The sequence below is a fragment of the Hyla sarda genome, chromosome 10, assembly GCF_029499605.1.
Source record: "Hyla sarda isolate aHylSar1 chromosome 10, aHylSar1.hap1, whole genome shotgun sequence".
Taxonomy (NCBI): Eukaryota; Metazoa; Chordata; class Amphibia; order Anura; family Hylidae; genus Hyla; species Hyla sarda.
The window spans coordinates 8,824,770-8,846,606 of record NC_079198.1 but is presented as its reverse complement, the minus strand read 5'-3'; the positions used below and the strand labels follow the sequence as shown (position 1 = coordinate 8,846,606).

General features: G+C 44.3%; 1 protein-coding gene across 1 annotated transcript; it reads left to right on the top strand.

The window, feature by feature from the left end:
• Position 1: 1 nt before the first annotated feature.
• On the top strand, positions 2–6,448 carry LOC130294275 (phospholipase A2 inhibitor and Ly6/PLAUR domain-containing protein-like). Its single transcript, XM_056543888.1, has 4 exons — positions 2–158; positions 1,821–1,970; positions 4,515–4,664; positions 6,249–6,448. The coding sequence occupies exons 1-4, from the start codon at positions 143–145 to the stop codon at positions 6,446–6,448; spliced, it is 516 nt and encodes a 171-aa protein (XP_056399863.1). The 5' UTR covers positions 2–142.
• Positions 6,449–21,837: the final 15,389 nt, after the last annotated feature.

The following is a 21,837-nucleotide window of genomic DNA, read 5'->3' as shown; positions in this document are numbered from 1 at the left end:
ACTCTTCCACAGTGCTGTATGTCTTCTTTTTTCCTTCCTAGGTTACTCCTTGTCTTGTGTCTCTTGCTTCAGTGGGACTGAAACAAATTGCACCGGCGGCAGCGTTGCCTGTTCTGATGGAGATCAGTGCTCATCTCTGTACATGGTAACTACAATAAGTAAGTTTAACTTAACTTAAGCGCAATCAGTAGAAAGTAGAGTCAGCACCACTCCACCGTACATTCAATGTGAACTTAGCTCCTCTTAGGATAGCAGCCACAGACAGGAGTCGCACAGCAGACCATCCGGTGCCAGCGTCTTCAGTCAGATGTATGCACGATACCTAATCAAAGAAGAATGACACGGCATCCAGGACGCTTCTTGCAAAACTTGCTGCTTTATTGCTTGTAGCGGGGTATACACACGAGGATGCACTGAACTAGACATCTTATCCCCTATCCAAAGGATAGGGGATAAGATGTCTGATCACGGGGGTCCCGCCGCTTGGACCCCCGCAATCTATGTGCAGCACCCGGCATTCGTTAAGAACTGTTGGAGCGGGCGGGGGGTCGTGACATCACGGCCACGCCCCCCAATGCAAGTCTATGGGAGGGGGCATGGCAGCCGCCACGCCCCCTCCCATAGACTTGCATTGAGGGGGCATGGCCGTGACATCACGACCCCATCGCCCGTTCCAGGCGTTCGGAACAAAATGTTCCAAATGCTGGGGCAGCGGAGTACCCCTTTAAATCAACTAAAATAATGGTAATGTAATTTTATCTTTTTGTGTTTACCCAAAAATATTACTTTAAATCGTATCTATTTCTGATAAAAACATTCAACTTTCCAAATGTTTTTGTTATGATGAATTGCAAGTAATTTCATGTTGAACACTAGATATATTGAAGGAAAATAGTATTTGACCCCTTGCTGATTTTGTATGTTTGCCCATTGACAAAGAAATGGCCCATCTATAATGTTAATGGTCAGTTTATTTGCACAGTGAGAGACAGAATAACAACAACAAATCCCCCCCAAAAAATTTCACATAATTTATGAAGTGATTACTATTGTACTCAGTAAAATACGTATTTGATCCCCTATCATTTAGCAAGATTTCTGGCTCCCAGGTGTTATTTATACAGGTAACAAGCTGAGATTAGGAGCACTCTCTTAAAGGGAACACTTCAAATCTCAGCTAGGTACCTGTCCACAGGAGCTATCAATCAGATTCCAGACTCTCCACCATGGGAGGAGATTGTAGACTACACAAGACTGGAATGGGCTACAAGACCATCTCCAAGGAGCTTGGGAAGAAGTGTACAGCAGTTGGAGCCATTATTCACAAATGGAAGAAACACAAGATATCTGTCAATCTCCCTCAGTCGGGGGCTCCATGTAAGATCTCACCTCGTAGAGTCTCAATAATCATGAGAACGTGGAGGAATCAGCCCAGAACTACACAGGAGGATCTTGTCAATGATCTCAAGGCAGCTGGGACCATAGTCACCAAGAGGACAATTGGTAACTAACTACACCGTGATTTCTTGAGCAGAGGGACCTTGCAGGATCCCGCTGCAAGGTCCCTCTGCTCAAGAAATCACATGTACAAGCCTGGCTGAAGTTTCCCAATAAACATCTGAATCATTCAAATGTACAAGATCTACAAGGGAATTCATATTTTTTCTTTACTATTTAACTATATTTATTAGCTAGAAAACTGTGACCATCGTACATTATGGTAGCTGCTAAGAAGATGCCTAAACTATTTATTACCGCAGGGTTACAGGCATCTACTAGAGATATAGGGTAATATTTTAGTTTTATTTATTGTATTTCAGATGGAGCTACTGCGAAAAACTTCTTCAGATCTTGTGCGCCCAAGAATCAGTGCAATGTAACCGGAAGCAGTAGTTTTCCAGGTGGTACGTTACAGATGGCTTCCACCTGTTGTACTGTGGAGAATCGGTGCACTCCCAATGAACCTCAATGTAAGTATGGATATTGGTATATAATATTTTTTCTATAACAATTAAGACGATAGATGTAATGAGCGCATCTGACCAGTCTGCGTATTCTTCTCCCTGGTCAGGTAGGAGTTACAGATCCTGAAGTAGATGGAGTCTGAGCACTCATGTATATCGAGTGGTCCTCGCAGATCGAAGAACAACAATAGTAGGTAGAATGAAGTCTCGGCACTCACATATAGCTGCAGAATCTCTTGTATTTATTCACACTTCTTAACAAAGTGACACACAGGACGCGTTTTGGCCTCAAGCCGGTATCAACCGTAATGCTCACAGATAGATACACGGTACAATATACAGGAAGCCTGCCCCATCCGGTAGGCCAATTAGTCCTAATTCTGAGGAATGGCCTACCGGATGGGGCAGGCTTCCTTTATATTGTACCTTGTATCTATCTGTGAGCATTACGGTTGATAACGGCTTGAGGCAGAAACGCATCCTGTGTGTCACTTTATTAAGAAGTGTGAATAAATACGAGAGATTCTGCAGCTATACATGAGTGCCGAGACTTCATTCTACCTACTATTGGATTTACAGATCCTAACCATGTGATTTTTTACTCTGTATCACCTTGCACTCTTGTGAAGGGAAAAAAAAAGAGAAGGAGGAAACAGCGCCTTGCGTAATTCTGTGTGGTAGGGTCCCCAAGATCCCGTGTATAGGTGTTGCGCTCACCTGAGATGACCCTTGGGTTCATGTATATATAACCCCTCCGTGTGGGGTACAGACGTAGGATCTCGAGCTGCTGCCTGCAAATTTCTGGACCGGTCTCCTCACAGACGGGGAGAATCTGGTAGCGTGAAGACAACTTGTACAGCAGGGAAAAATTATTTGCGCTGGCACTGCTCTCTAGTGATCGCTTTCAGGCATCAATCCAATATTTATGTATCTAATAACTTTTATTGACACATTTATATGTCAATAAAAGTTATTTGATACATAAATATTGGATTAAAGTCTGAAAGCGATCGCTAGAGAGCAGCGCCAGGGCAAAGAACCTTGCACTCTTGTCTCTGTCTGTGCACACATGTATTATTGTTGTAGTTTGTGTGGTTCACCTTTTTGTTTAGCCTTTACCATCGTTCTGACTTCTCTATTATTCTGTGTGTACTTGGTCGGTTTTAGCCTGTTCTAGCTTTGTATCTGTTTAGTGAACCTGTGTCTTGGTTAGTGTTCACACCTGATTCTGTTAACCTGAATCTTTGCCTATGTTTTTGTAATTTGCAAATTCCTCCAACGTTAGGTCCTGTCCCACATAGTTGTGTGCCCCTAACTTGGAATCTATTTGTATTTTGTGTCCCTCCATGATTGGAGTTTGGTGTTTGTAATTTATCTGGTTCCTCCTATTGTTAGATCCGTTTTCTGATCTTCGGTTTATCCCTAACATAGGAGTCTGTTTTGGTTCCTAGTTCTAATGTATCCTGGACTGTAAAGTATCTTGGTCCATGTTCAGACCTTTGGGTCTTTGTGTGTTTTTGTATTTTTTCTAGTGTGAATTGGCTCTTATGCCTTCCTGATCTATATAGTATCTAACTTCAGTTTAACCTGTTCATCCCCTGCATTCCTGGTCTAGTCTTGCTTTTATGTATTTCCTAGTATCCTGTCTTGTTCATATTATCATATCTGCCATATTATAACCTATGGTTCTTAGGCTGTTGTCTTTGTTGTCTTAGGCTGTTTTACGCTGTATACCTGCTGCCATGTTTCCCAAATATCTGTTTTTACTACTTTGCATTCCTGCCGTTATTTAATATTCTAGTTTCCTGTTTGTTGATTATGGTTTATTGACCTCTTGTTTTCTGACTTGTCGCCAACCTTGTACTGTTCCATTTATTGTTTTGACCATGGCGCCCCTGCACTTTAGTTAGTGTACGGACTGTTGCCCATTTGTACTGTAGAGTCACTGTTTTAGGTAGGGATCGACCGATTATTGGTTTGGCCGATATTATTGGCCGATATTCACGATTTTGGACATTATCGGTATTGGCAATTACCTTGCCGATTTGCCGATAATGCCCTACCCCAAGACGTCCGCCGCCGCTGCCCCATTGCCTCCCCCATCCCAGGTTTTATAATTACCTGTTCCTGGGGTCCGCGCTACTTCTGGCTCCTGCGGCATCCTGCGCTATTGCTGTGCGCTGCGCAATGACGAGTGACGTCCTCAACGCAACGGAAATAGCCGATAACTTATACCGGAATATCTGTATAAGTTATCAGCTATCGGCCTCAAAGTTCACTGATTATCGATATCGTCCCTAAAAAAATCAATATCGGCCGATCCCTAGTTTTAGGGCGACTGTGCAAGTAGGCAGGGAAAGAGGTTCAGGGTCAGCTTAGGGCTCACTCTTTCCTGTCCTATGTGATGTCCATCATGACAATAGATAGTTTGTTCCATTGAAAGACCATAATACTTTGGGATCCTATCAAGACCAATTAAAAAAAAACACAGTTTCTGACAAAGTATAGGAACAAAAAAATACAGATTTTTCTTTTTTTTTATATTTCAAGTTGCAAGTCCAGCTACAAATAATACCTGGGCGAACGGAATAGTGTGTCGCCAGTGCCAGACTATCAACAGTGACCGCTGTGATACCCAGAATTCCACAGTGTGTTATGGAAATGAAAGCATGTGCATCCGTCTAAGCACAATTACCTCAGGTAGGTCTTATTGCTGTTTCCTTTTTATTTTCTCTGAAGTTGAAAAAAATACTCAGGCAGTAACGAATAAAATGCACCTATAACAATAAGGGAAATGTGATCGTAGTTAGCACATTTACAAACATTGTTCCTCATAGGCGGAGCCTTGCTGACAGACGCAGCAATAGATTGGTTAGCATTAGCACAACCCACAATTTTTCAGTTCACTAAAGAGACACATCAGGTTAAGCTGGCAGATAATTATTTAGAAAACATCCCATAAAGCAGTGTTTCCTGACTGCTAGGTGGGAAGGAGATCATTCTACACAGGGCTGCAGGGAATTGTAGTTTTAAGCATAGCACGCATAGAAGGGAGCTTAGTTGTGCTGCAATGGGTGAGATGGCTGATGTATTGGAAATAGATAAGTCAACTCCCACCTAGAAGCAAGGAATCCTGGGGATTTTAGTTAAAGGGAGGAAAGTCCAACAGGAAATAGCCTGTGCACACAAACAAGCCAGCAGCATGACTGGAGACACAGGATGAATCCTTGCTAAGCATATCCCTTACTGTCTGGCATATAAATACTAAAGTGACCATATGTTGGATAACCCCTTTAACCCCTCTGAGAGTTAAATGAAGTGCATAAAATTGCCCATTCGGCTGTTTTTAATAGCCATAACTTTTCAATTTCCCCCCTACAGACCTATATACATTTAAATTAGAGTATGCAGGAAATGTTTGTAATCTGAAGAAAAAAACTTAAAAGGGTAATCCGCTCCTCTAAAAAGGTAATCCTCTCCTCCAAAGGTTAGGGAATAAGATGTCTGATTGAGGAGGTCCAGCCACTGGGACCCCTCTTGATCTTTGGTGCGGCACCCCAGTCATCCAGTGAACTCCATTCTGTGCCACAGTCGTCATGCCCCCTCCATTCATGTCTATGGAAGGAGGCATAACGGCTATGTACTAGCCGTCATGCCTCGTACTATAGACATGAATGGAAGGGGTGTGACGTGACATCACAAACACGGAACCTCCAAGCTCCCGTGTTCCGAACGCTGCGGTGCTGGCCCGGAGATCACAGGGGTACCAAAGGCCAGACCCCCCACGATCATCTTATCCCCTATCCTTTAGATAGTGAATAAGATGTCTAGGGATGGAGTACCCCTTCAAATCTACATTAGAGCTGTATACACATAACAGGGTTAGAATATTAAAGGTTTAACCAAAGGCTGTTGCTATTTATTTATTTATTTTTTAAATTGTACAGATCCTTTGAATCAGTGAACCCCGACCCAGTCCTTAAAGGGGCTTTCCCCCTCCCATAGACTTGCATTGAGGGGGGCGGGGTGTGACATCATGAGGGGCGGGGCTATGACATCATGAGCTCCCGGCGCCATCTCTGGCATTCGGAACAGTTTGTTCCAAATGCTGAGCAGCAGAGTACCCCTTTAAGGCCACCAACATTCTTTTTCTTCAGTTACTCCATTGAAATAGAACAGGAGACAATTTTTATCCTGAGCTGTTGGTGGAGCCTTGAGGACCGCCACCTCTCTACATAATGTTCTAATTTATGGAAAAAATATATTTTTAAATTTTTTCTACAGGATATCCGCAAGAAGAATCCGTATTGGCCTTTCGCGGTTGCGCCACCAGAAGCGTCTGTGACATGAACCAACAGTTGTTCAAGACCAGCGGACTGTCGACGGTCTATAACTACATCTGTACCAGTGCCGCCACCGGGCTCCATTACGGCTCCATTATTTTATTGACCTTTTTTGTGTTTATACTGAATGTTACTTCTTAGACCTTGGTCCTCTGCACATTTATTTCAGATATATTGAATTTTGTGAGAATTGGTCATATGTGATATTAATGACAACTAGGTTATATTCCATTTGTGTAAAACAGTGGTCTCAAACTGGTGGCCCTCCAAATGTTGCAAAACTTCAACTCCCAGCATGCCCGGACAGCCAACGGCTGTCCGGGAATGCTGGGTGCTGAAGTTTGTGCAATGTGTTACACAACAGAGGATTTGTTACAAAACAGAGCTCTGATACTATGATTAGGATAGATTTTTAAAGGGGTACTCTGAGGAACTAAATCCATAGCCCATCCTTTCCCTCTCATCATTCATTGGCTATATAGAGCAGTTTCCCCTCTTTGGTTGTCACTTAGATGCATGAAGTGAGAGAATGACATCATCCAGGCATCCACTCTGTCTCTGTCCAAATCCCTCTCTGAAAGCAGCCCCCACCCTCCTGAGAAGTTTATTTCAATCACTGATGAGTCATCCTCTCTATAGAGCTGAGAATTGGGAGGTGTGTGCAGTCTCAGCCAATCAGACACTGAATCTCTCTCTAATGCTTAGAGCAGGAAGGTGAGGGCTGGCAGAGCAGAGCTGCAATGATTTCTGGGAGATGTAGGTAAGGGGGGGAGAAGGATGGTAAAGAATATCAAGCAGCCAGAGAAGACAACAGGGGCCACATGAGCCATGCATCAGGCAGGAATATAAAGGGAATATATCCAGCATTCTTGATGTCTTTTTATATTACTATAGTTATTTATAGATATATAGATATTTTTTTTTCTCGCTATAAATAGTGTAAATAATCCTGTTATTCAGTCTATTAATTTGTTTGTGGCATTTCCAAATCATTGCATACCACTGTCCCATAGCTGATTAATGTATGGCAGCAATATTCGGTCCATATAGCAGTATTATTTAACACCGATATTTTTATATAAATTATATTTTTGTGTTTTATCTGCTTTGTGTCCCTGATCTTTTACCACTCTAGCAGCACCCCCTGGAAGCACTTGTGATCAGCAATGCACACCTTTTTCTGTTACCTAAATGTCCCAAAAAATTTCCTAATAAATGAGACTGAAAGTGAAAATAAAATATTCAATATATTGCTAATAAAAGACATAATAGAATATTTCAAAAAAGATTTTTATTCTTTTTTTTTCTGATGAAAACGTATTTTATTACAGCAACATCAAACTTCAAAATTCTCTGCTGCCAACGCATTTCAATATATTTTGTTTCCTACAAATAACAAAAGTTACGTTTTGATCTGAGAAAGAAAACTATTTCAGAATATAATCACATACATATTACCGGTATTAGTAAACAAACATTTGTAAGATACAGTATAGTTCAGACATGGCTGATAATCTGCAGATATATTTACATTCTGTCATCATATTCCATCCTGAGCCTTAGTACTAGGGATAACGACCTATTCACAGGATTGTTCCACCCTAAGCAAAATCTTGCCACCCCCTACTCCTTGACTCCACCCATTGGCCCACCCTTTGACACGCCCCACATTACTACTGGGGTGACACACTGTAACAAACCTCCTGCTCATGTAATCTCTTTACTACTTGGGTGACACACTGTAACAAACCTCCTCCTCATGCATATACTGTATATGGCTGGAGGCTGTATGTCTGTGGGGGAACACTGCCTATATCAGTGGTCTTCAACCTGTGGACCTCCAGATGTTGCAAAACTACAACTCCCAGCAGTTGGCTGTCCGGACATGCTGGGAGTTGTAGTTTTGCAACATCTGGAGGTCCGCAGGTTCAAGACCACTGGCCTACATAATGTGGGGGAACACTGCCTGCCTAATGTGGGGGAACACTGCCTGCCTAATGTGGGGGAACACTGCCTGCCTAATGTGGGGGAACACTGCCTGCCTAATGTGGGGGAACACTGCCTGCCTAATGTGGGGGAACACTGCCTGCCTAATGTGGGGGAACACTGTGTGCCTAATGTGGGGGAACACTGCCTGCGCCTAATGTGGGGGAACACTGCCTGCGCCTAATGTGGGGGGAACACTGCCTGCGCCTAATGTGGGGGGAACACTGCCTGCGCCTAATGTGGGGGGAACACTGCCTGCCTAATGTGGGAGAACTGTGTCTGCCTAATGTGGGAGAACTGTGTCTGCCTAATGTGGCGGAACACTGCCTGCCTAATGTGGGGGAACACTGCCTGCGCCTAATGTGGGGGAACACTGCCTGCGCCTAATGTGGGGGAACACTGCCTGCGCCTAATGTGGGGGAACACTGCCTGCGCCTAATGTGGGGGAACACTGCCTGCGCCTAATGTGGGGGAACACTGCCTGCGCCTAATGTGGGGGAACACTGCCTGCGCCTAATGTGGGGGAACACTGCCTGCGCCTAATGTGGGGGAACACTGCCTGTGCCTAATGTGGGGGGAACACTGCCTGCGCCTAATGTGGGGGGAACACTGCCTGCGCCTAATGTGGGGGGAACACTGCCTGCCTAATGTGGAGGGAACACTGCCTGCCTAATGTGGAGGGAACACTGCCTGCCTAATGTGGGGGAACACTGCCTGCCTAATGTGGGGAAACACTGCCTGCCTAATGTGGGGGAACACTGTGTGCCTAATGTGGGGGAACACTGCCTGCGCCTAATGTGGGGGGAACACTGCCTGCGCCTAATGTGGGGGGAACACTGCCTGCCTAATGTGGGGGGAACACTGCCTGCCTAATGTGGAGGGAACACTGCCTGCCTAATGTGGAGGGAACACTGCCTGCCTAATGTGGGAGAACTGTGTCTGCCTAATGTGGGGGAACACTGCCTGCCTAATGTGGGGGAACACTGCCTGCCTAATGTGGGGGAACACTGTGTGCCTAATGTGGGGGAACACTGTGCCTAATGTGGAGGGAACACTGCCTGCCTAATGTGGTGGAACTGTGCCTGCCTAATGTGGGGGAACACTGCCTGCCTAATGTGGGGGAACACTGCCTGCCTAATGTGGGGGGACACTGCCTGCCTAATGTGGGGTAACAATGCCTGCCTAATGTGGGGTAACACTGTCTGCCTAATGTGGGAGAACTGTGTCTGCCTAATGTGGGGGACCACTGCCTGCCTAATGTAGGGGAACACTTTCTGCCTAATGTGGGGGGACACTGCCTGCCTAATGTGGGTGAACTCTGTCTGCCTAATGTGGGAGAACACTGCCTGCCTAATGTGGGGGAACACTGCCTGCCTAATGTGGGGGAACACTGTGTGCCTAATGTGGGGGAACACTGTGCCTAATGTGGAGGGAACACTGCCTGCCTAATGTGGGGGAACTGTGCCTGCCTAATGTGGGGGAACTGTGCCTGCCTAATGTGGGGTAACAATGCCTGCCTAATGTGGGGGAACACTGTCTGCCTAATGTGGGAGAACTGTGTCTGCCTAATGTGGGGGACCACTGCCTGCCTAATGTAGGGGAACACTTTCTGCCTAATGTGGGGGGACACTGCCTGCCTAATGTGGGTGAACTCTGTCTGCCTAATGTGGGAGAACTGTGTCTGCCTAATGTGGGGGGGAACACTGCCTGCCTAATGTGGGGGAACACTGCCTGCCTAATGTGGGGGGGAACACTGCCTGCCTAATGTGGGGGAACACTGCCTGCCTAATGTGGGGGGGAACACTGCCTGCCTAATGTGGGGGAACACTGCCTGCCTAATGTGGGGGGGAACACTGCCTGCGCCTAATGTGGGGGGGAACACTGCCTGCCTAATGTGGGGGGGAACACTGCCTGCCTAATGTGGGGGGGAACACTGCCTGTGCCTAATGTGGGGGAACACTGCCTGCCTAATGTGGGGGGAACACTGCCTGCCTAATGACATGAGAGTGGCACTTGCCAAGGTAAAGCCGCTCATTTCTGAACTGGTCTCTGAAAGACAACAGCAGAATTCACTGATCTGCAGTAAATATTCATTATGTTTTTGTGTGATAATCCTGTTTTCATGGTTTTGTTCTTTGTTCTTAATGGTTTTTTCATTTTGTGCCCCTATGTATAAATATATACTTAAATATCTACCTCCTATGTATAAATATCTACCTCCTATGTATAAATATATACCTCCTATGTATAAATATATACCTCCTATGTATAAATATATACCTCCTATGTATAAATATATACCTCCTATGTATAAATATATACCTCCTATGTATAAATATATACCTCCTATGTATAAATATCTACCTCCTATGTATAAGTATATACCTCCTATGTATAAATATATACCTCCTATGTATAAATATATACCTCCTATGTATAAATATATACCTCCTATGTATAAATATATACCTCCTATGTTTTGAATTTGAAAAAATCATATTTTATTTTTCCAATTAAGAGGGGTTCGGTGATCGCGCATATGAAACTGGTGGGGTTCAGGATCTCCAACAAGGTTAAGAACCACTGGGTTATAGTATTGTAAACATTTCTTTATCTGGTTTAAATAGTCTGTAGAAATGCGTCGGCAGCAGAAAACTAACAGCACCCAAGATAAGAAGAATAAACTTACTGGAATAAAAGCTCGCAAAGTTTTATTTAGGAGAAAAAGAATAATAAATGTACTTTGAAATCATTTATTCCGTCTTTTATGAGCAATGTAATAAATGTGTTATTTTCACTTTCAATTTGATTTATCCATAGCAGACCGCATTGAGGTCAATGTAATCTGAGAATTTTATTCTTACGAAATTCTCTTTAAGATCTCTGTGCTCTGACGTTCTGCTTCAGGGTACAGTCCCACATAGCACTAACTCAGCGTATTTATATTGCGCAAAATGTGCTGCTCAGCGGGAAATACAATACGTATTCAGCAATGATCATACACACAGGGCTACCCGGCGGCAACCCTGTGTGTTCAGTGAGGTTTTTGGGGGTGGGGAGGGTAGCCCTGTACGTATGCTGATCTGAGAATATGCAGCGTATTTTCTGCGGCGCAGCACATTTTGCACAGCGCGTAGCTGCATAAGCGCTACGTTGGACCGTACCCTTATAGTGAGCCACGTGCTTCACCGCCATTGTGTTTTTACAGTTCTACCAATGGTGGAAGAGATGGGATGGTCAAACTGTCTAAGGGTATGTTCACATGGGCAGTGTCACACATAACGGATCCGTAGAGTATTTTACGCTGCAGATCCACCAGAGACCCAACCCATAGTGTGCCTCCAGCTGTTGCTACCCTGTCCCACTCCCTCGCCTGCTCACAGTAGCAAACCGTCGCTCCAAACAGCCACAGGGGCCTGTGAGTTGCTATGTGCACTGCAGTGTACTCAGACATCACGGAGCAGAGGAGTACACTGCGCATGCTCGTGGCGACTTGCGGGCCCCTGTGTGGCTGCTCGGAGAGATGGATTGCTACTGTGAGTAGGCCAGGGAGTGGGACGGGGGTAGCAACAGCTAGAGGCACACTATGGGTCAGGTCACCAGCTGATCCACAGCATAAAATACGCTGCGGATCTGTTACGTGTGACCCTTCCCTATAAGTGATTTCCCCGCTGCTGCTGAGGCTCAAAACCGCAACAGGAAACTCACAGGAAAATCCCCTGCAACCCGCCCGTGTGAACCTTAGACAATTTGACCGCCCCATCTCTCCCACCGTTTGTAGATAAGAAAGAACACAATGAAGCAAAATAAAGATCGTTGCGTCCTTAAGGGGTTAAACTGACATATCATAAACTTGTTTCTGCACATTTTTACAGCATGCTATATAAAGTTCACAATGTATATGTCTAAAGAATTCCATTAAATGTGCTAAAAACATATAAAACTTACATAATGTTTTACTTTTTAGAATAACACACAAAATTACTACTGCGAAACATCAAAACCTCGTACAATAAACCCTTAGTGCAGGCTGTGTATTGTATGAGACCAAATCATAAATCATTAATAAATATATAGCAGATTCACATTATGGCCAAAACTATATATGAATATGTTAAATAATAGGAATTTATTATACACTAAAAATACCCTATAATGTCTTCTGCAGGGCCCTTACATCAGACATAGGTTAATAAATGATAAAATAAGATAAATGTGGTAAAAATTATACTATGCAGAGTTAAAAATTCTTTATATAGAGAAATTAATTCCCCATTGGCATAACGTCTCACTAGGAGGACTGGAGATCTCAAATTACTGTCTTTCCACCATATAGATTGGCAGGATAATGTCTTTTTCGCACAATGATGTTAACCTGTTGGGGACGAAGGGCGTACTTGTATGCCCTTCGCCCACTCCCTTTCTATAACGCGGGACCATTCCGTGGCCCCGTGTCATAGCAGGTTAGCCTCTAACACAGCCGGGATCCGTGGCTATTAACCCTTTAGATGAGGCGTTCAAAGTTGATTGCCGCGTCTAAAGTGAAACTAAAGTGCTGCCGTTTAGCTCAGAGGGCTGTTCGGGACCGCCGCAGTGAAATTGCGATGTAGGACGCGAGGAGGATCCCTACCTGCCTCCTGTTGTCCGATCGCCAAATGACTCCTCAGTGCCTGAGATCCAGGCATGAGCAGTCAAGCGGCAGAATCATTGATCAATGGTTTCCTGTGTTATAGCCGCCTATGGGACCTATAGCACTGCAAAAAAAAAAAGTGGGGAAAAAAAAGTGAATAAAGAATCATTTAACCCCTTCCATAATAAAAGTTTGAATCACCCCCCTTTTCCCATTAAAAAATGGGAAAAGGGGGGTTATAAAAAAGTGTTAATAAAAATAAACATATGTGGTTTCGCCGCATGCGTAAATGTCTGAATATAAAAATATATCATTAATTAAACTGCACAGTCAATGGTGTACGTGCAAAAAAATTCCAAAGTCCAAAATAGTGCATTTTTGGTCACTTTTTACATCATGAAAAAATTCATAAAACGCGATCAATAAGTCCTATCAATGCAAAAAGGGTACCACTAAAAACTTCAGAACATGGCGCAAAAAAGCCCTCATACCGCCCCATACGTGGAAAAATACAAAAGTTATAGGGGTCAGAAGATGACAATTTTAAACGTATAAATTTTCCTGCATGTAGTTATGATTTTTTCCAGAAGTGCGACAAAATCAAACCTGTATAAGTAGGGGATCATTTTAATCATATAGACCTACAGAATAATGATAAGGTGTCATTTTTACTGAAAAATGTATTGCGTAGAAACTGAAGCCCCCAAAAGTTACAAAATGGCATGTTTTCTTCAATTTTGTCGCACAATGATTTTTTTTCCGTTTTTGGCATAGATTTTTGGGTAAAATGACTGATGTCATTACAAAGTAGAATTGGTGACGCTAAAAATAAGCCATAATATGGATTTTTAGCTGCAAAATTGAAAGGGTTATGATTTTTAAAAGGTAAGGAGGAAAAAACAAAAGTGCAAAAACTGGAAAACCCTCCATCCCCAAGGGGTTAATGGACGTTTGGTTCTCCCAATGTATTGTTTAAGGCATGTACACGTTATTACATAAATTACACCCTTTGAGTGGATGTTAAAGGGGTATTTTTTTTATATCAACTGGCTCCAGAAAGTTAAACAGATTTGTAAATGACTTGTATTAAAAAATCTTAATCCTTCCAATAATTATCAGCTGCTGAAGTTGAGTTGTTCTTTTCTGTCTGGCAACAGTGCTCTCTGCTGACATCTCTGCTTGTCTCGGGAACTGCACAGAGTTTTGCTATGGGGATTTGCTTCTACTCTGGACAGTTCCCGAGACAGGTGTCATCAGACAGCACTTAGACAGAAAACAACAACTCAACTTCAGCAGCTCATAAGTACTGAAAGGATTAAGATTTATTTTAACTTTCTGGAGCCAGTTGATAGATAGAAAAAAAGTTTTTTTTTTTTTACCTGGATTACCCCTTTAACAGTTGTTATATTTCCCACTGGAATGCATTGGATGTGGATGTGATTTTGTCAGTCTTTTTTGGAAATTTGGTTATTTTGCAACATGAGCAGAGACTGCGTCGATGAAACCCCTTCGTGGACAACCACGAATCCGATCTGCTTTCTTGTCTATTGCGGATGGTTGGGGCAACTTGGATTCCCAAATTAGGTGCTTTTATAAAAACAATGGGGGAGATTTATCAAAATCCTGTGCGGAGGAAAAGTTGCCCAGTCGCCCATAGCAACCAATCAGATCGCTGCTTTCATTTTGCAGAGGCCTTGTTCAAAATGAAAGCAGCGATCTGATTGGTTGCTATGGGCAACAGGACAACTTTTCCTTTTGATAAATCTCCCCCAATGGGTGTTGCATGTGGTAACAGTGTACCTAGATATTTGTCTTGCTGTAGCAGGTGCCAGTTTTTATTGCAGATTTGTTTTATTTTTCTGTAATCTCGGTTAAAGGGAAGTATTAGGCGTGTGGCGTTATTGTTCGTTTCTGGTTGAATTATTATTATTTATTTTCTGTCGAGTTTTTGAATTTTCTCTTTGGAGCTTGCTAAAGTTTTAGTTGGAAAGTCTTTGTCTAGGAATTTTTTCGCTTCAATTTGGTATTGCTGATCACTGGTGCAGTTTCTTTTTAATCGTCTATATTGACTTGTAGGGATATTCCAGGCAAAAAACATTTTAGCCCCTATCCAAAGGATAAGATGTCTGATCATTGGGGGGCCCGCTTCTGAGACCCCCCACAATCTCCCTGCAGCACCCGCATTCCATGCGGGTGCTGAATCTCCAGTTTCGGAAACCACTGGGTTTCTGGGACTGGGGACGTGACGTGACGCGACGCCCCCTCTATTCATGTCTATGGGAGGGGGCGTGACAGCCGTCACGCCCCCTCCCATAGACATGAATAGAGGGGGTGTCGCGTCACATCACGTCCCCAGTCCCAGAAACCCAGAGGTTTCCGAAACTGGAGATTCAGCACCCGCATGGAATGCCACCGGGGTAAGTGGCAACTCGAAAAAAGTATGAAACTATTTCTTGCTGTCGGTTTGTTAAAGGTGCCGCATATTAGCTTGGTGGGAGTTGAGGTCATTTATAGGTCCATTTAAAAAACGGCAACATGTTCAATATTTATTTCACCCGCCTGTGTCACATTTTACTGTAATGCTGTAAAGATCCCTTCCAGGCAGTCTACTCTTTATTATCACATACACAAAAGGAAGTCTCCTCCTAATACTACACCTAGTGGCCAGACTGAAAACTGCAAGATTTTAAAGGGGAGCTCTGGTGAAAAACTTTTTTTTTTTTTTTTTTTTAAATCAACTGGTGCCAGAAAGTTAAACAGATTTGTAAATTACTTCTATTAAAAAATCTTAATCCTTCCAGTACTCATTAGCTGCTGAATACTACAGCGGAAATTCTTTTCTTTTTGAAACACAGAGCTCTCTGCTGACATCACGAGCACAGTGCTCTCTGCTGACATCTCTGTCCATTTTAGGAACTGTCCAGCAACAGCATATGTTTGCTATGGGGATTTCCTTTTACTCTGGACACTAAAATGGACAGCAGAGAGCACTGTGCTCATGATGTCAGCAGAGAGCTCTGTGTTTCAGACGGAAAAGAATTTCCACTGTAGTATTCAGCAGCTAATAAGTACTGGAAGGATTAAGATTTTTTTTAATAGAAGTCATTTACAAATCTGTTTAACTTTCTGGCAACAGTTCATTTAAAAAAAAAAAAAAAAAAAGTTTTTCACCGGAGTACCCCTTTAGGATTATTTGGGGTTCTGGATGATGTCTAGTCTTGATATCATGTGACAATACTGATGATTATCATATTTTTTTTCTCTCATTTCTCTTCTAGACATGGACGGCACCAACGACCAGCGTAATGTAGGACATGTCAAAAAAAAATTTAAATCGACACCTTTCTTTATTTATTTGAGTCGTAAAACATTACAATAAAGAAAATGAAAAGAAATGAAAATGAAAGAACCAAAATTATCTGCGTCCTTGAGAGATTAAAATGTAACTATATAAACTATAGAAAAAAACGTCGGCGACAAAACGCGGCAATGGTAATGAATGTTTGAGGTAACTGTGATAAAATGGAAGTCTTTTATCATGAACAAAGGAAGAAAAATATAAAAAATAAAAATAAAAATTTACCACATTCTAATAATTCCTATATAAAGCTGATGTATTTACAATTCCGACATAACTCACTGTACCTAATGGGACTTACAATCTGATTCCAAATGAACCCATCAGTATGTATAGGGGTGGGAGGAAACCAGAAGGAGACGCACACCACATAGGGAGAACATACAAACTCAATGAAGAGGTGCTGAAAAGCAACATGCCAACCGCTGCGCTACTACACCGCCATTAGATGTGTTATCCTGCATGTTCTTTTACCTATTACATGCTGCGATATCTAATTCCAAGTGAAATTGTTCAGAAGAGCTTCCTGGCAGCCCCATGTAGGGAGTAGCCCCCTGTATGTAGAACTACCTAGATAGTTGACACCTGTAGGTAGATACTAGGGATCGACCGATATCGTTTTTTTAGGGCCGATACCTATAATCGGTGGAGGTTAAGGCTGATAGCCGATAACTTATACCGATATTCCGGTATAAGTTATCGGCTATTTATCCCCCTGCGACACCGCTGCAGATCATTGATTTAAAGCGGGCACTTTAAATCAATGCACTGCAGTGGCTTTTGCGGTGCCATAGGCCGCCGCCGCCACCCGCTTCTCTCCCCTACCTGTCAGGGTGGTCCGGGCCATCCTTCCTTCCTGTAGTGTCCGGCGGCATTCCGGGTGGAGGGTGAAGCGGTCCGGGCTGTCCTTCTTCTCCGGGGGTCATCTTCTCCACTCCGGTTCATACCAGTATACCGCCCAGCTCTACGGTGGAGGGGTGCGACGCGGTGCGATGGGTTGGGGGGGGCAATGCGGCGGGTCAGGGGGGGGGGGGCGATTGATGTGCGGTGGGCGGGGCATTATCGGCTTATCGGCAAGGTAATTGCCGATAATGCCCAAAATCGTGATTATCGGCCGATAATATCGGCCATACCCATAATCGGTCGATCCCTAGTAGATACCCCCTAGACAGTTTTCCCCTATAGATAGACCCCCCCCCCCCCCAAAATAGTTGCCTCCCTGTAGGTAGACCCCCTTAGATAGTTGAACCCTGTAGGTAGGTCCCTTTTATGTAATTGTCCTCTGAAGATCCCCTGTAGAAAGTTGCCCCCTTGTCATGATTTAAAGGGGTACTCCGGCAATAAACTTTTTATTTTTAATCAACTGGTGCCAGAAAGTTAAATAGATTTGTAAATTACTTCTTTTTTTTATAACAATACTTTGTAAATTACTTCTATAAAAAAAATCTTAATCCTTCCAGTACTTATAATCTGCTGAATACTACAGAGGAAATTCATTTCTATTTGGAACACAGAGCTCTCTGCTGACATCACGACCACAGGGCTCTCTGCTGACATCACAAGCACAGTGCTCTCTGCTGACATCTCTGTCCGTTTTAGGAACTGTCCAGAGTAGGAGCAAATCCCCATAGAAAACATATGCTGCTCTGGACAGTTCCTAAAATGGACAGAGATGTCAGCAGAGAAGCAGAGAGCACTGTGTTCCAAAAAGAAAATAATTTCCTCTGTAATATTCAGCAGCTAATAAGTACTGGAAGGATTAAGATTTTTTAATAGAAGTAATTTACAAATCTGTTTAACTTTCTGGAACCAGTTGATTTAAAAAAAAAAGTTTTCCACCGAAGTACCCTTTAACCCCTTAAGGACGCACGTCCTGGTGCGGTGGTACTTAACGCACCAGAACGTACATTTACGTCCTGTACATAACCGCGGGCATCGGAGCGATGCCCATGTCATGCGGTGCTGATCGCAGCCAGGGACCTGCCGGCAATGGCCGACGCCCGCGATCTCGCGGGCGTCTGCCATTAACCCCTCAGATGCCGGGATCAATACAGATCCCGGCATCTGCGGCAGTACGCGATTTTAATGAATGATCTGATCGCCCGCAGCGCTGCTGCGGGGATCCGATCATTCAGAACGCCGCAAGGAGGTCCCCTTACCTGCCTCTGTCCGGCTCCCGGCGTCTTCTGCTCTGGTCTGAGATCGAGCAGACCAGAACAGAAGATAGCCGATAACACTGATCTGTTCTATGTCCTATACATAGAACAGATCAGTATTAGCAATCATGGTATTGCTATGAATAGTCCCCTATGGGGACTATTCAAGTGTTAAAAAAAAATTTTTTTAAACGTCAAATTACGAGTAAAAAAAAAAGTGAAAAATCCCCTCCCCCCAAAAAAAAGTAAAATGTCAGTTTTTTCCTATTTTACCCCCAAAAAATAAATTTAATAGACATATTTGGTATCGCCGCATGCGTAAATGTCCGAACTATTAAAATAAAATGTTAATGATCCCGTACGGTGAACGGCGTGAACGTAAAAAAAAAGGAGGCCAGTTTCCTTTTCATTGTTAGAGGAGTTGGCTGTGGTTTTGGCCAGTGTGTGTTTTTCGGAGTTTAAACAGGTTTTGTTTAGGTGTGCCTTCTGGTTGGCGTTTTTTGGGGGATTTCGGAGTTAGTGGCGCCTAGCAAGGTGAAGGCGGGGGGATTGTTTTTTACTGATGTGATCTATGATGGGGCCATTTTGGAGTGTGTGGTTCGCCATTCGAAAACGGATCAAGTGGGGCGGGGGTTTGTGGTACGATTGGCGCCTTTGGCCGGGTCTGGGATGTGCCTGGTGCGTTGTTTTCGGGAATATCGAGCACGGCGCCCCACGCTTGGGGGGCCCTTATTGTTGCATGCTGGTGGGGAATTTTTACCCCTTTTTCAATTTATAAGGGTTTTCAGGAAGGCTTTGTAGTTGCTGGGGAGGAGCTCTGGGGAGTTCAGTTCCAATTCCTTTAGGATTGGGGCTGCGAGTGAGGCGTCTTGGTGGGGGCTGGGGCCTGATGCTATACGGCGCATTGGGCGCTGGGAATCAGAGAGGTTTCGTTTGTACGTACGTCCTCATTTGTTGTGATTTGTGTGGGAGTGGGATTATTTGTGGTAAGGGTTTTTTTTCCGTTTATGTTTTCCAGGTGGTGCTCCGTGCCTGATATGGATCCTGGGACATTCCTATGTGGTGAGAGGAGCGGCGAGGGCCGCGGTGCGGCCAGATGGGAGGCAGTTGGGGTTATTCAGGGAAGTGGCACAGGTGCGGTGGTTGGGAAAAGGGGGTATGCTTTGGTCGGGGGTGTTGCCTTTCCTTCAGAGGTATGTTGAGCTGGACAGGGCCCCGGATGTACTTGTATTTCACATTGGGGGCAATGATTAGGGGGCCAGACTGCTAGATCCTTGATGAGGGACATCAAGTTGGATCTGTTGAGGGTATGGAATTCGTTTCCAGGGATTTTTCTTATCTGGTCGGATATCGTGGCTCGACTTAAATAGAGGAATGCTAGATCGGTGTCCAGCTTGAATAGGGCGAGGGCGAAGGTGAATCGGTGGTGGGTCGATTTGTGGCGAGAAATGGCGGCTTGGTGGTCCGACATAGGGAGCTGGAGGTAGCCTCCTCTGAGTTTCTAGGGCCGGATGGGATTCATTTGAACCCTGTGGGTACTGACCTCTGGGCTTGGGAAATCAGGGGTGTGGTGGAGAGAGCGGTCCAGTTGTGGGCGGATGGCCGCTTGTAAGGGGTCACAAAGGGCCGTCTGTGGCAGGAGCTAGAGGGGGACTTGGAGACAATTGGAGAGAGTTGGCACTGAATGGGATGGTGAGGCTGGGGGCGGTACCCAGCCTCGTGCTGTGAACCCCGGCAGTGTGTTATGTGGGGAAAATGGAAGGGGTGTACGGGTCACAGCGTATGTGGATGATACCCTAGTCATGGTATTGGGCAGGTGATGGGCAGTGCGTGGTTTCCTCCAGACATGATGCTGCCCCCACCATGATCACTGTAGGGATGGTATTGGGCAGGTGATGGGCAGTGCCTAGTTTCCCCCAGACATGATGCTGCCTCCACCATGATCCCTGTAGGGCTGTTATTGGGAAGGTGATGGGCAGTGCCTGGTTTCCTCCAGACATGATGCTGCCCCCACCATGATCACTGTAGGGATGGTATTGGGCAGGTGATGGGCAGTGCCTGGTTTCCTCCAGACATTATGCTGCCCCCACCATGATCACTGTAGGGATGGTATTGGGCAGGTGATGGGCAGTGCCTAGTTTCCTCCAGAAATTATGCTTCCCCCACCATGATCACTGTAGGGATGGTATTGGGCAGGTGATGGGCAGTACCTGGTTTCCCCCAGACATGATGCTGTCCCCACCATGATCACTGTAGGGATGGTATTAGACAGGTGATGGGCAGTGCCTGGTTTCCCCCAGACATGATGCTGCCCCCCACCATGATCACTGTAGGGATGGTGTTGGGCAGGTGATAGGCAGTACCTGGTTTCCTCCAGACATGATTCTGCCCCCCCACCATGATCACTGTAGGGATGGTATTGGGTAGGTGATGGGCAGTACCTGGTTTCCTCCAAGCATGATGCTGTCCCCACCATGATTACTGAAGGGATGATATTGGGCAGATGATGGGCAATGCCTGGTCTACTCCAGTCCTTTAGGTGCTTTTTTGTCAACTCCAGGGGTCTTTCATGTGTTATTACTGAGAAGCTTCTTTCGGCTATAAAGCCCAGATTGCAGAGGCTGCAGTGATGGTTCTGGACCTTCTCTAACTTTCTCCCATCTGCATATGGCTCTTTGGAGCTTTAGGTTCTTGGTCCAAAGCCCTACTTTCCAATTACTAAGTTTAATAGGGCGGGCACTTTATGAAGAGCCTGGTTGTTCCATTCTTCTTCCATTTTAGAACTATAGAGGCCACTGAGCTTGTGGGAACTTTGTTAACCAGCTCTCTTCATGATAAATTCCATATATGGATGGTAGATACAAACAACTGACATATAATGTAACAGGTAACACAGGAGAAGGTCCCCACTACGTCTTTAGCAGATTTATTTGAGTCACTGATTCTAAAGCAGCCATATACCACTATTGAGAATTAGAAAAGAAGAATAGGCATCCACTTCGACAACACTTTCCCACCTTATACCTCAAAGTCAACTTCCTTGTTCCCCAACTTATCAAAATTGTTTACTTAAGGTTATGGGCAAATAAAAACTGACATAACTTTCATTTTTTTTTATTTTTTGCTTTTTTTTTCTTCTCCTTGAAATGATGACCTTTATTATCTGCCTCACCCTCTCTAAAACTATATAAATGAGCACCGAGTCTGCACATCACCAGATTCGGCTTCCACACTGGATCAGTAAATCTCACCATGATTTCCCTTCTTGGAATTCTCTACTTCTTCTCAGCACTTACTGCAACAGGTACAGTGTGAAATCTGTCTTACTTCCCTAGAGGCTAAAGCCAATGTACAGATGTAGCAGAGCTGAAATTCTCGTTTTCTTTTTTTTACTCAAATT